The 14,898-nt window shown below is 40.4% G+C and overlaps 2 protein-coding genes across 7 annotated transcripts in view; one reads left to right on the forward strand and one right to left on the reverse strand.

Annotated features, from left to right (window-relative positions):
• Positions 1 to 292: 292 nt before the first annotated feature.
• ANAPC16 (anaphase promoting complex subunit 16) lies at positions 293 to 11,614 on the reverse strand. 3 transcript variants are annotated; one of them, XM_046653646.1, is made up of 4 exons: positions 11,482 to 11,614; positions 6,829 to 6,997; positions 1,865 to 1,939; positions 293 to 1,116 (listed from the first exon to the last, which is right to left on the reverse strand). In XM_046653646.1, exons 2-4 carry the CDS (start codon positions 6,968 to 6,970, stop codon positions 1,001 to 1,003), a joined length of 333 nt encoding a protein of 110 aa, XP_046509602.1. In that variant the 5' UTR covers positions 6,971 to 6,997; positions 11,482 to 11,614; the 3' UTR covers positions 293 to 1,000. The 3 variants fall into 3 exon arrangements, with proteins under 3 accessions (XP_046509602.1, XP_046509601.1, XP_046509603.1); XM_046653645.1 differs by lacking the exon at positions 11,482 to 11,614 and adding an exon at positions 10,911 to 11,147; XM_046653647.1 differs by lacking the exon at positions 11,482 to 11,614 and having other exon boundaries at positions 6,484 to 6,971.
• ASCC1 (activating signal cointegrator 1 complex subunit 1) overlaps positions 11,302 to 14,898 on the forward strand; it is a 113,223-nt gene continuing 109,626 nt past the window's right edge. The window contains exons 1-3 of one of the 4 annotated variants that reach the window (XM_046653641.1): positions 11,302 to 11,413; positions 13,019 to 13,163; positions 14,766 to 14,865. In XM_046653641.1, coding sequence (XP_046509597.1) covers positions 13,052 to 13,163; positions 14,766 to 14,865 — 212 coding nt within the window. In that variant the 5' untranslated portion in view covers positions 11,302 to 11,413; positions 13,019 to 13,051. The other 3 variants (XM_046653643.1, XM_046653644.1, XM_046653642.1) reach the window with 3 other exon arrangements.

Below are 14,898 nucleotides of genomic sequence, written 5' to 3' on the forward strand. Positions count from 1 at the left end.
AACATGGCCTGATGAGTGGTGCCATGTCCGAGCCCAGGATCCGAACCGGCGAAACCCTGGGCCGTGGAAGTGGAGCTCGTGAACTTAAGCACTCGGCCACGGGGCCAGCCCCACCTACTCAGATATTGATAAGATAAATTCACATACTTCTGTAAGGACAAATATCCCTGAGATAAAGCAAGTCTACCATTTGCTTAGGAGAAATGGTTTTTAGATTCCCTTCTTATAAAAAACAATTTGACCTCTTCCCCCCTCCTAAATCCCTGAGACTTTGAACGGATAAAGAAACCAATTTGGAGCTCTTTCAAAGGATTTATTTGCTACAGAATTGCTTGAGTCCACCAAGATGAACTCAGAATTTCTGTGTTTAAAAGGATTTTGCTCACTGCTTTATTTTTACAAGTGCTTCAACATTCAAAAAGCAATTCTTTTTGCCAGCATTTGGCATGTCTAGAAGAGGTTAGAAAAAGTTAGAATCTATAGAATTAGATGTCTAAAAATAGGAAAAAAACCCAAACATTTAAAAATTCCTCATTTGGACAGATCCTGAGTTGAAATCACATTCATCTGCAAAAAAGAACTGTTTTAGGTCAGAAATGCTGTATTTTATAACTCCAGATCCTGACCTCAGACTTCACTGGTGGAGGATTCCAGGCACTGCATGAATGATAGGAGAGACACCATTCAGTTGGCCAATTCTGGCATGTGTCCTACCTGGGTTGTGAAGTTTTATAAACATCTCTTAAACTCAAACCTCATAGTTCTCTAATGCCGATTGTCTTAATCTGATTCTCAATCCTTTTTTAAACAAATAAAAAAATTTTCCCTGCAAGGTCACACGTAAGTATTTGTTGCTTTAGATACAGAGAAACCAAGTATGGATGTGAATTAACAATTCAGTGATGGAGCTGTGAATCTCTGGATGGCTATGTAAGCTGTAAGAAAAGTCCCTTGCTGGCCCTGCACTTGCTGTGCACCAGAGGTGACCATTCAGGCAAGGTTAACCTGAAGAGGGTGTGAACCCCAGCAGCTGCTCGATGGGTTTAAACCGCCACTCATCTGCCTCCAGCTCTTCTACCAAACCAGCTAGTTTTTCCATCCGAGCAACTTGCTGATCTGTAAAGAGTGAAGGAGGTAATATATACATGAGACAGTCACCAACCACCAACATAATCATTGGTTTAAAAATAATTTCTAGAAGAATTTTTTCCCCTCAATATTCTAGTAGTAATGGAGTCTTATTCTATGTTGGTCAGAAGACTTAATCTTAAAAAAAAAAAGTAATACTTATCCTCCATGCCATAGTGACTTGTGTACTAAAATCCTAGGGTTATGGGCAACTGCAACCTTTCCCCCCATATTATACTTTCAATGGAGAAACGGTCGGGGGGGGGGGGGGGGACGACGACACAGTTCCCTGACGCACAAACGAGGGCCTGGTGAGGTAATGATGGAACAGAAGAGGTGGCACCACGATCTTCGAGTCCAGGCTTCTAAGAGTCCAGATAGAACATGAGGTATTATATAAATGTTTGAAGATGAAGATGATAATGGTAAAACCAGTAGAGGACAACATTAAAAGAAGGTTTCAGAAAGGAGAGGAAAATGCAACACAAGAGGAGTAGGAAGCATCGACTCCCCTGGAAAACTAACCCTCCCGACTCCACTGGAAGCCTTAATGTGGACATTATATCCAGATTGAGACAGAGAATGTTCTTGTTGGCAGGCAATTTACAAAGTCCACTTACATAGTTAAATTTCAGGAGTTTTTGTCACAGAGCACACTGACCTTTCTGAATCTCCGTCTCCCACTCCCCCAGTAAACTTATTCTCATAGTTAAGTACACAACACTCACGTGCTTACCATGTTTCACCTGTTTAAGCGTAGATGCCACTTGATAGCTGAAAACAGATTCGCAGAGGAATCTCTCAGAGCCATCTACAAACAGAAGAGGAAAAGTTTTAATCTGCTCTAAGGGTTTTATGGCTTCTGATAAACCAAGTAAACGTGTCCCTTCTTTTCCATGCTTTTCCATTCAGGGTCTGGTTTTTAGTGTTTACAAAGAGGGCTTCTGTTTCATTTAGAACTAAACTGCTCTGTTATAAAAGCTACTTCTTCTATACCGAGAATATTAAAATAGTCCCTCTACTTATTTAAGAGTTTAAAAATAGCATTTAAAAAAACAAAAACAAGAAACCTCAGTTTGATGTCCTGGTTAACATTTTCCCCCTCCCAGCCCGATGGTTTCTTAACGTTCTCCTGTTCTGTATGTCAGGCAAACACTGACAGCTGACGCATTTGGCCACATGGCTCCTGTGCTATCAAAATACAAAGGTACACCAAAACTCTAAGTCATTTTCATTCTAAAAAAGTAAAGCTGAGGGAAAAATAGCTGTTGTTGATTTTTAATACATCAAATTACATCACTATGACCATCGCAAAACAATGCTGGGAAATTTCATTCTGTAAACGCAAATTGTAACCTTGATATTCCAACTGAACCAAAACCCTGGGATTTGGATGGCGATAAGAGTATGGTGCAATTGTAGAACCTAGCATTGTACTGGTGCCAAGAACTGGCAAGAAGAAGGTGGCTAACTCAGTCACCACAGCACATGGAAGATGATTGTGAAACAGAAGCTAGCTCATGTTCTTCCATCAGGCAAGGGCTGATACAGCAAAACATACTCCAAAAGAGCTCATGTTGGAGAGTGCGACTTTCACAAGGGTAGCAGAAACCATTTGGAGAAGGTGTCTTATTGCAAAAATCCTAAAACAAATGGAGGGAGAGGACACAGCTGTCTTTTTTTAGATGGTGGTTCATGCCAGCACCACTAGGTGTCAAGACCTCACTCATCAATCATGGGTTGGTGTGTCAGCCAGGTATTAAGTGACGAGACAGGACTAACACATTCTAGCTTTATGCTGAGTTTCACACAAGGCAGACCTTATTTCAGAAGTCACGGTAAATAATAAGAAAAACTACAGATATTGTATCCAAATGGCTTGAACATACAACCAAGAGGGCTTCTGTTTAATATTATCTTTAAAATTAATGCAAAAAAAAGAAATGAAAATTATTTTCATACATAATACATTTCAACATATATATTATATATTATTTCAAAATATAATTTATTTCATAAAATAATGTACACTTTAGGGAGAGTGTTACATTCTTTAAATTCAACCTCTTTTCTACATATTGTGCTATATGGGATATGATCCTATCTCTGCCTCCCACCCCCACTCCTCTGGCTGAATGTAAGTAATTTGTGAGCAGATATCCAAACTGAGCAAAAAAAATTTTGTTTTCAATTAACTGAGTATTATACTGACTGTCCAGTTTAAAGATCTAGGTAAGCTAATGACATCACTGAGTTTTTTAGATAAGGGCAAAGGGCAGTGAAATAACTGACTCCCACTATGGGAAGAGGAACTGTGTGAACATTTGACACCAATGACGCAATTTATTATGGCTCTTCTGTGTCAATATGCCAGTGTTCATTATCCTATTCATACCCCCTTGCTTAAAGAGTCAAATTATAACTCAAGTTTTATTTTAGAAAGAGCAAAGCAGAGAAAATTAGAGCTTACTCCTCAGGTGGTTTGATCCTGAACTTTAGGATCTCACACAAGGCAGGGTGGATTATAGGCTGTAAGGATCAGGCCAAGAAGTATTTGGAAGCTCTTGGAAGTCCTACCTCAAACTTACATTTAATCACACGTGCCATTAGCATAAAATGCTTAAGTTCTAACATTTGCATATTACCCTTGGTAATGAACTTCAAAGCAAAAGGATATAAGCTAATCTTTCAAAAAGGCACCTGCACAAGACTTTGCCACTCTATATGCCTATGGAACACACTTTTGCTGATTTGCAGCTCTGTATTAACCACAAGTCCTCTGCTTCTTAGCCACATCCTATTACATATGATATCTGTACCAATCTAAAGCCTGGAATTTCTCCAGAGAGGAGTCAGTCTGGGGCAATCTGTCTTCCATTTAGAAATTGTAATCAAACCCTTTGTAACACATCAAGTAGCAACATATTAGCTTTCCTCTTAAACGGACAAGCAAAGGTTATAAATAGTGAAAAGTTCAGTAAATTGCCCAAATTTAACACCATTGCCAACTCCAATAAATAGGATGCTAACAAATTCATTTAAAAGAATATTACCTCATAGCAGGAAATCAGATAATGCTAGATAATTTACACTTCAGTGGCCTACAATGTCACTAAAATTCAACCACTTCTGGGCTGGAAAGCAGTCTCTAACTTGCTGACAACTGGGTGAGGACAACCTTTGCCAAGGGCAAGAGAATGCTGACAACTGCTATATACTGCTTATGTGAGATGTCTGTTATCAGAGAGCAGATGCATGAAAAAGTTAATTTACAAGGTTAACTACGGGTTATTTGGCTTTATTATTCTAGTAAGAGGAGGCAAGATCAAGTTGAACCTGTTAAGATTATAAACAGCATGCAACTTTGATTCCTGATCGCTTTGCCTTACTACTTTTCCTTACTCTAAACAGGTAACTCTTCCTACTTTATTTTCATATTTGATTAAACTACATATTGTAAGAAAAATGGTCAGGTACAAATGCATTAGATTAACTGCCTAATAGTATCACCTATAAACATGGTAGAAGATGCTTCGAAATCCAACATTCTTATTAACTCACACTTAGGAGTACTTTTTTCAATTTAACATTCTTGATTTCACCAGGATAGTTCAGGGATTGCCATCTCTAATTTTTCATAGTCTGTCCTTAAGTGTAAGCAGCTTTAAAACATAGGTGAAACTTTAAACCTGAGAGAAAACTGTGCACTATAAATTTAAACTTAATATAAATTCATTCTATAATAGAAAGCCAACACATTCCTTCATGAAGCACAGTGGGATGGAATAAAAATGGATAGAACTATAACTTGTTAGGACAGCAACATTCAGACCAATCTCAGAAGCCTTTCTTCTTTAATGTTCCCAAGTAGTCTGGTGTACACTGACAAAGAATGCTGATAGCTTTGAGATTAAGGAGGTACCTCCTGAATTAAATTCCTCCTGTAGCTGGACTTTAAATGACTTCAATTTTAGAGTACATCATTAAACATTGATTCCTCTTCTGCTGTTATAAAACTCGTTAAACAATTTAAGTGCCTCCAACTTTTGTTTTGTGGCAAACTTCCTTAATACCAGGTCTCTGCTGCATATAATTCAAATCTTAATATATTTTTAGTGCAAATATAGTAAACAAGGCCCCAATTGTTCACTACCTCTAGACTCAGTGATACTAACTCAAGTATTCAGTTAACACAATTGAAGAGAGCAAAAAGGCAAAGATAGAAGTACATACACCTCAGATGGATCACTAACTACACTACCTGAGTCTACTTCACAAATCATGATTTGAACCAATTTTAGGGAGCCTTATGGTCCCAGTCTTCCCATGTTTTCCTGCCACAAATGATTCTTCTGTTTGCCCTGGCTTAACCCCAAACTCTGCTTTTTATTATACCTGATATAAATGAATAAAGATCACCCCAAAACGCTGACTCCTACCTATAGTTTGTACATTTCCCACAGACATTTCCAGATTAATTTTTAAATATACTTACTGAAATTTGCAAATTTAAAGCAAAAAAGATCAATATAATTAAGCACAAAAGTGCTAGAATCAAGCAGATTTTGAATCCTTAATATGCTGTTTGTCAATTTTTTTCAAAGTATGTGGAATAGTTTAATAGTTAAAGACCACTTTCATGAGAATCCCCTGTATGTTAGTCAAAATGAAGATTCCTGTGCTGTACCTTAGACTAATTTAGAATCTCTAAGGTGGGCCAGAAATGTGCATTTTATTTTTAATTTTTTTGGTGAGGAAGATTGGCCCTGAGCTAACATCCACCGCCAATCCTCTTTTTTTTTTTGGTTGAGGAAGATTGTCCCTGAGCTAACATCCGTGCCAGTCTTCCTCTATTTTGTATGTGGGATGCCACCACAGCATGGCTTGACAAGCGGTGTGTAGGTCTGTCCCCAGGATCTGAACCCACAAACCCTACGCCACTGAAGCGGAGTGTGCAAACCCAACCACTATGCCACTGGGCTGGCCCCCAGAAATGTGCTTTTTAAATAAGCTCTTCAGGTGATTATTAGGCTTCCTATTAAGAATTTATTGGCCTAGCTCCTAAAGTGACATGAATCTGATGAATTCCGGGTGCCAGTGCTATTTCATGCTTACAGTCTAAGCCCTGATCTTGGCCAATCAGTTTGCAAATGTGTGCTGAATAAGATGGTGGATGATTTCATGCAAATCCAGTTCCAGTGCTAGACAAACTACACAGCACTGTCCTGCAGTAGGCCAGGAGACTCAGCTTCCCATAAAAGAGTAATAGATTAGTTCTTATTTCTTAGAACCTCTTTGATGGGGTGAATCTGTCTGTAGATTAATTACATTAGAAAAATACATCAATCTACTAACCATAGGGAGGCAGACTGGTGCCAGGATACAGCAAACTGGAACAGGAGGTCAAAAGAATTCCTGGTTCCAGTGCTAATTTTGTCTTTAACATGGTCAAATCACTTTTCTGGGTCCATATAACTCTAGATGACCTTCTTATTTTCCAAAGTCTTTTTCAGCTCCAAAATTTTGCTTCTGGAGAAAGATTTGTGCTTTAAAGATATTGTTTTGAAATGAGGACAAGAGATGAAATGTGGAGCTGAAATCAGGGCAAACTCGTCTCTAATCCACTTAATAGCTTCTTTACAATTAATATTCATTGCAGGTCTGAATCCAATTATTCAGCACAAAGCAGCATGAGATCACCTTCTAACATCTCTCCAGCTCCTTTTGGGTAGGTGAAAAGGGCTTTCCGTGGTGGGGCAAGGTCTGAGACACTGAAACCAGATCCAGTGACAGAACTTCCACTGACCCCACCAGCTGAGGAGGATGATGAAGAGGCAGCCATTTCCTCTCTAGTAGAATTCTCACTTCACTACAGAGAAAGAAAAACAGCAATTGGCAAGTTTATGGAAGTGAGACTGACAACATTTCATTCTAGCTGCCATAAAAGCCAGCATACAGTTTAGTCAAGAATTAGCTCCCCTTTTTTCCCCTCTCTACTCCCACAGTCTTTTATTGATGCCTCAGGCCAAAATGTCACTCAAGATTTTAAGTGAAAAATATGTTTACTCTTAGTTTTTCTACTTAAAATACCATTTCCTACTATTAGCAAACTGTTTATGTCACTTGGGATTGACTGCGGGTGATTTATGGGTTATGAAGAGGTGGTAAGGCAGTGCCAAAGTAGCAATTTGATCGAGGAAATAAATTATATGAGGATAAAACAACCATGCCTCATAGGACAGTTTGTCTTGGATACATCTGACCAAGCCACACCAAGAAATTCAGTTATAAAATTTTCCAAATAAAATTCCAGAATAACACTGTGTTCTGTTCCCAAGGAAGGGGAACTGGGTAGGAAATACATACTGGCCCTTTCATTAAAAATGTTAAAAAACTTTTTCATCCAAATGTAATACCCAAATTGATCACTTGGTGGCATCCCATAACTGGAACAAGATAGCTCAGGAAATGATCTTAGAATTCATGTTCTATTAGGAATAGAGCAGCTGCCAGTGTTTAATCCTATGTCATATAAAAAAATCCAAATGTAGGGGCTGGCCCTGTGGCTGAGTAGTTAAGTTTGCATGCTCTGCTTCAGTGGCCCAGGGTTGTGCAGGCTGGGATCCTGGGTGCAGACCTAGTGCTGCTCATAGGGCCATGCTGAGGCGGTGTCCCACACAGCACATCTGGAGGGACCTGCAGCTAGAATATACAACTGTATACTGGGGGGGGTTTGGGGAGAAGAAGAAGAAGAACAAAAGATTGGCAACAGATGTTAGCTCAGGTGCCAATCTTAAAAAAAAAAAATCCAAACATAAATAAGAGAATCTGTACTGAACACATGCACCTTACAAAAGTTCAAGACAAAAATACTACTTTTGCTATAGAAAAACACAGTTACAAAAGATTCTAAAAGTGTATGTTTTCTGAAAGGAATGGTTTTAGTACTGTGCTAATAGAACTTTCTGCCATTATGGAAATGTTCTAATGTTCTATTTCTGTGCTGTCCAATGTGGTAGCAACTAGCCTCATGTGGCTATTAAACTACCATGTCTGAAGATGCGTATTTTTAGTTTTATTTAATGTTAATTAAAATTTAAATAGTCACACGTGCATAGTGATTACTGTGTTGGAAAGGGCAGCTCTAGTATTTAGACAAAAAAATGACTTTACACTGAATTATACACTTTAAAATGGCTTAAGGTTAATTTTATGCTATATGAATTTTAGCTCAATTTTTAAGAAAAGAAAAAAATGAACTTAAAAAGATTTTAAAAATGTATTTCCCTCTTTAATGGCCAGAGAAAATTTTAGTTGAATTTTTTTTGCTAGTTGCAAAATGAAAACATTTGTTTAAAAAGTTGAAAGTTATTTTTAAAGTTTACAAATAGAAAAGATGAGGGAGGGGCCGGCCTGGTGGTGCAGCGTTTAAGTTTGCACGTTCCGCTTCTCAGCGGCCCGGGGTTCGCTGGTTCGGATCCCGGGTGCGGACATGGCACGGGTTGGCACGCCATGCCATGGTAGGCGTCCCACGTATAAAGTAGAGGAAGATGGGCATGGATGTTAGCCCAGGGCCAGGCTTCCTCAGAAAAAAAGAGGAGGACTGGCAGTAGTTAGCTCAGGGCTAATCTTCCTCAAAAAAAGAGAAAAAAAAAAGAGGGAATGCTATGCAGATATAAATCCTATACACACATAATCCAGGTTCCTAGCAAGGAAAATGATACACTGTACATTTCTGAAATGCTGGCTGTGCTGTTTCCTTAATTTAGTGACGATGATTTAAGGCTGTCAGGGAAGCAGAGTTTAGTTTCTGATTTCATTACATGTCTATAAGTAATACTGATTAATACTGAAGTGGGATACGGTAACAGTAAGGCAACTGCTATAATTAGAATGTCAGGCTATTTAAAAATACAAATTAATGACATTTTCAATCTTGCTATTAGATTACCTTTCTTTTTTTCTTTAAGCTCTAAAACTTTCCAAATTGTATTCATATTCATAGAGGTGACTTTTCAAGTTAGATGCATATCCAATCCTTTGGACTACACTAGCTTAAAATACGGCTTGACAAGTTTTTAAATCCTCTTTTAAAAAGAAATTAAGAAGTAATGGACCAGGTCCAAATTTTTAAAGTGGATTCCTGCTGGGGTCCCAATAAAGTATATAGACAACTTAGCCATCTCTTGGAGAGTAGCTCAGTCTCATTTCCCATCAGTTCAGAGTGGAACCTACTGTGAACTCTTGATATATCTCACCTAAGACTTAAAACTCTAATCTTTTTCCTTGATATATGCTCTATTCAGTTGCAAATGCAAGGAATACTTTATATTTTGAAATCAGTTGCTCAGCAGGGCACTCAACCAACTGCCAGAGTGAGGACAGCTTCAACCGCTAGACACAATGTGACTTCTAAACTGAATATAATCAAAGGAATTCCCTGTCATCCTATTTTCTTTCAAACTCCGAACTACTATCATTCAATACACAAAACAGCCAGGGTTGAAAACTGGAGTGCAGAATTAGCACAAAGCTAACTTTAACATAAATAAGCAGTTTTTTGCTGAGGTGGAAAGATACACCCAAGTAATATCTGGCTTTAAAGATTTTAGGTTAAATTTTGAATGCTATCAGCAGGTGGTAACAGTAGTTAAAGCAAAACAATAAACTCTAGTTTGTAACTGCTCTATGAAGGGAGGCATTCTAATCACCAGAACCAAACATAATGGTTGGCCTATATTACGTAGCTATTGACTTAAATAAATGTTTGCTAAATGAATTAAACATTTCATAGGAACTACAAGATTCCTTAAAGGTCATCTAATCCACCTCCCTCGTTTTAACTTATTTGCTGCGACTTTTTTCAAGCAATGGCTTTGTTGGCACATCATGTGCCATGTGAGATGCGAAACAGCATAGGGGTTAAGACTCAGACTCTGAGCCTCTTGGCCTGGGTTCATGTTCTAGTTTTGCTACTTGACTTGCTGTATAACTCTGGACAAATCACTTAACCTCTCTGTTGCTCAGCTGCCTCATCTCTAAAATGGAGATAATATTACCTACTTCATAGAAGTGTCATGAAGGTTAATATAATTAAAGCATTTCGAAGTTACAGGCACCGTAAACACTTAAAAATTTTAGCCATCCAAAATCACTCATGGATATATACTCCTGAATCTTTTTTTCTATGCAGATCCCAGTTTTCATACTTATGACGTCCTAACATACTTACTCATGGGAAAAGGTTTAATTCTCTCCATTTGACACAGAGTCACCAAACTACTAGAGGGGAAAGGGTCTGCTCAGGAAGAGGGAAAATGCTCTCCATTAATGCACTTCACACTTTCATTTTAAGGTTCATGATCTTAGGAAGAGTCCTGTGATCTAGAAAAGGGGGAAGGAGTTGTCTTTCTACCCTCAAGGCCTTGCACAGGACCTGGATCACAACGTTTCCTGATGAACGATGAACAAATTACAGAATACAGGGCTAGCAGCTCAGCAAGGTTATGCAAGGGTTAGAGAAGCTTGGGGTCACGAGGGTCGGTCCATTACTGTTTTCTTTTTCTTCCTCATTCTGTAAATCTAGTTACACAACTCTCTCCCACTAGGCCGCCAGGACCCAGGGAGTGCTCAGTAAAATTCTGTTGAATGAATGAATATCGATGATGAAGTAACCTGGGGTTTAGCTGGGACTACTGACAGTAGAGATCCTCATAGGGGAGCAATGCTATTTTGGGGGACACAGCATGGCTGTGTGCACACTAAGATGATTAAACACTTACTTCACGTAAGACAGGGACGACCTCGTATTCATACTTTCCTTCCTAGCAGATCCATGCGTATTTTCTTAAAAAGAATTTTTCGTTTTGAAAAAATCTCCTTATTAAAAAGACGCTGAAAGAAGTACCCTGGTACAACTGCACATTATTAGAACCAATCATTAAATTCCATCACCGACAAATCGTTCCAGTGCGTCCAGCTTAAACAGCTGATTACCGTCCAAATAGGGGTTGCGGCTAAATCCAGGTGGGGTGGAGAACAAGGACTTGAGAGAGGAGGGGTCAGAACGCCAGCGTTCCCAATCTAACTCCAAGCCACATTCCCCCCCACCTCCCCGCTCGGTCCCAAGGGGACGACGCCACAGGCGCCGTCCCACTGCGCAGGCGCCGCCCCTCAGCCCGCATGCGCACTCAGTCTGGCGCAGCCAGAGGAAATTTCCTGACACGCCCTCTGCAGCAGGCTCCTGTTTCTCCTCCTACCTTCTCCATTTTACTAGTCCCTGCAGGTAGGATCCCAGGGATCAACTCCCTTTCCACCAAGCTTCTGAGGGTCCCTGAGCCCTAGGCCACTTACCTCAGCGGTTTTGGCACTTTCCCCTACAGCCCCGCCCCCAGGGCCAGCCGGAGCGGCCGCGCTTCCAACGACGAGGACGGCGGCGTGCTCGCGCCCGTGCGGAGGGAGCCGGCGGCGGCGTGCGCGCGTCCGTGCTGTGGTGGGCGTGGCCGGGGCGGAGAGGCGTGGAGGACGCGCTCCTGGGGAGCGCTTCCGGGTCCTGTGGCCCCTGCGCCTTACTTCGGTTTGTCTGCGGTGGCGGGTACCTCTTCGCTCAGTTTGGCGTGCTCGTTATTTCGCTCGCTTTTGTGATTCAGGGCTTCACTTCCTCCGCGACATCGCACGCCTTCTGCTTTCCTCTCCCTCTCCAAACCACCACGAAGCAGGGTTAAATTGGCTGTGCCGCTTTCCTTCCTTCTGAGCAGTCTCGAAGCCCGGGGCTGTGTGAAAGGCAGACGAAGCGACTGCGGTCTCTGAGGCAGCTCTCTGCTTCCAGAGCTTCTGGTCTGAAGGCCCGGTCTTAACATTGAGGTCTGCCTTTGTGGAGAGCCTTGCTTTTTTTTTTGAGCGGTTCTGAGGGAATAAAGCACTAGGGTGTAATGTCATTAAGCTATTCCTAATAATACCCCATCTTCCCCCCATTCAAGTCGGTTTACCTTCTAAGTTATTTCTCACAACGCAAAATCTCTCTTTGGTTGCAGAAGCAAACTACCAATTAAACTGACTTATGTTCTGAGGGTTGGATTAGTGTATTTAGTAAGGATTGATCTGTTTTCTTTGGGACTCTTCACGTGTTTTGGGTTTCAAGACTATCCAGCCTATGTGGTAGGAACACTGGTTGAATTTAAACACAGCTAGCCCGTAAGGAACCTTTCCTTCCTGAATTATTGATTGATTATGTGGTGACTAGAAGCTTGACTTCTCAGTGATGCACAGTTTATTGGACAGTGACCTATAGAAATTGGATTCCTCCCCTCAGCAATGTATTATTGGTTTGAAGAACCACGTTGGTCGGCCATATTTTAACTGTCTTCATAGGCAACTGGATCTAGTCATTGAGTGTATATTTCAAGCACCTCTAAAAGTACTTAGGGGCTTTTTTTCCCCTGAAGGATAAGTGTATTAAATATTCCTAATTCTCTTAATTATCATGCTGGACGGAAAAGGTGAAACACTTTGCAAATGGTTAAACACAGAAGGTTGCATTTTGTTCCTTTTAAAGTAATAAGCAGACCTGTTCTCTCTTACACAGTGATGGGCAGGCTGTATGTAAAGGGCTCAGTACTTTTTAATCATCTTTTTTGGAGCACTGAACAGTTTATAAATTGTTGTCTAGAGTGAGCCAGGAATGGAATAGTGTGGTGGAAAATGCAGCAATTGGCTTAAAACAGCTTACAGATAGGGGAAATCTAATGGAAACACTGCTCGTTTTGCTTAGGATGTACTGAGAACAGATGCCCAATTATGGTCTTTCAGGCCTACATAATGATCCGTATGATAGAGATAGAGTTTTTATTTCTGATTGAAACAAAAGGTAAGGTGATGATTTATTTTTCAGGATTTCACTGGAATATTATTTGGGAAACGTATCATGGAAGTTCTTCGCCCACAGCTTATAAAAATTGGCGGACGGATTTACAGGAAGAATCCCATCCAAGAACAGACTTATCAACATGAAGAAGATGATGAAGACTTCTATCAAGGTAATCCTAGTTGCTCTTTGGTCAGATTAGAAGTAAAATGTTCTCTGTATTGTAAAAGCAATTCTTTGTTTTGTTTCAGTGTGCTTCTGTGTAAGCGCTGAAATTTGAGATGTTTGGTCTCTCATACCTCTGTTCGTGGTGATGTCTTAGGGGACTGATAAGTTTGGGTTTGATGAGGTGTTCTCAGTTGCAGTTCATAAGTCATGTTATCTTTCTACAGAGGCTTAGGTGTAATAAGGAATAACTTTAGTTAACTATTAATATTAACCATTAATATTCTGTGACAAAAGTTGCTTTATCTGTAAAGTTGTGAAGTAATATATATCAATTATTAAAAGAAGTGAACATATGTAAAGTATTTTTATCCTCCCCTAATAATGTTAGCTGTTACTGTTATTGTCTTATTTTTTCCTCCTTTGCAGATATATTCAGGCAGTTCCAAATATACAACTAACATAACTTTATTATTATCTAGGGACAATTTTAAGAAGTAAACTAAACATTTGAGATGATTATAAATATTTTCGGGCTAATTAACTTTGACTTGGGTTTAATGCATGAACAGGCCCTTTCAGGTTCTCTGCTTCCTTTTTCTTTTGGTTTATGAGCTTTTCCCCTGGCCCTGAGCCAGGGGGTTAGTCTTCCCTGTGGTCCTCCCCATTGTTTTCCTTCATCCTTCGGGTCTTGAGCTCCTTTATTTCACCTCCTCCTTTCTCTTTGTCTTGGCTATATGAAGTAAGTTCTTCCAGTATAGCTCCTACCTCTTTCACTGACGCAATTTCGTGTCTTTTTTTTTTTCGAGAGGTTTTTTTTTTTCCTGCTTTATCTCCCCAGACCACCCCTGTACACAGTTGTATATCTTAGTTGCAGGTCCTTCTAGTTGTGGGATGTGGGATGCCGCTTCAACGTGGCCTGACGAGTGGTGCCATGTCCGCGCCCAGGATCCGAACCCTGGGCCGCCGCAGCGGAGCGCGCGAACTTAACCACTCGGCCACGGAGCCGGCCCTGCAATTTTGTGTCTTAATACTAAAAAGCGCTGAGTTGTACATTTTAAGAGGATGAGTTTTATGTTATATGAATTATATCTCCATAAAAAAATGTTTATTGTGTCTTAGCCTTCTGGGAGAAAACAGTTAAATAGTGGTGTGTATATACTACTTTTTCAAGGTTCCAAGACTGAAAGATTTAAAATAGTCCCCTTTTTTTTTTTTTTGGTGAGGAAGGTTGTCTCTTAGCTAACATCTGTGCCGGTCTTCCTCTATTTTGTATGTGGGATGCTGCCAAAACATGGCTGACTAGTAGTGTGGAGGTCCACACCCGGGATCCAAACCTGCAAACCCTGGGCTGCTGAAGTGGAACACGCGAACTCTACCACCACACCACCAGGCGGGCCCCTAAAATAGTCATGTGTTTTTTATTGTTTGTTTCTCTTCTAAGCACAGGTCAGAAGGAGTGTCAGAGCAGTGTGCTGCAGTGTGAAGTGTTGGGCTGTTTTTTTGTGTGTGTATTGCTTTTCTTAAACCTTGAGACTGGTTGACAGCTGAAGAGAAGACTTGTCCACAGAGCAGCAGCTCTGAGCAGGGTGTTATGCTTTCTGTGCAGGCTTCATGGAATGTGCAGAAGAGCCCTGTGATGCCTACGAGGTGGTGCAGACCCAGCAAGGTTTCCGGTGTACTGTGAAGGCCCCCAGCCTGCTCTACAAGTGAGTGAGGGCCCTGGCAGCTTGACGGGGAGG

Source organism: Equus quagga, chromosome 2 (genome assembly GCF_021613505.1).
Source record: "Equus quagga isolate Etosha38 chromosome 2, UCLA_HA_Equagga_1.0, whole genome shotgun sequence".
NCBI lineage: Eukaryota > Metazoa > Chordata > Mammalia > Perissodactyla > Equidae > Equus > Equus quagga.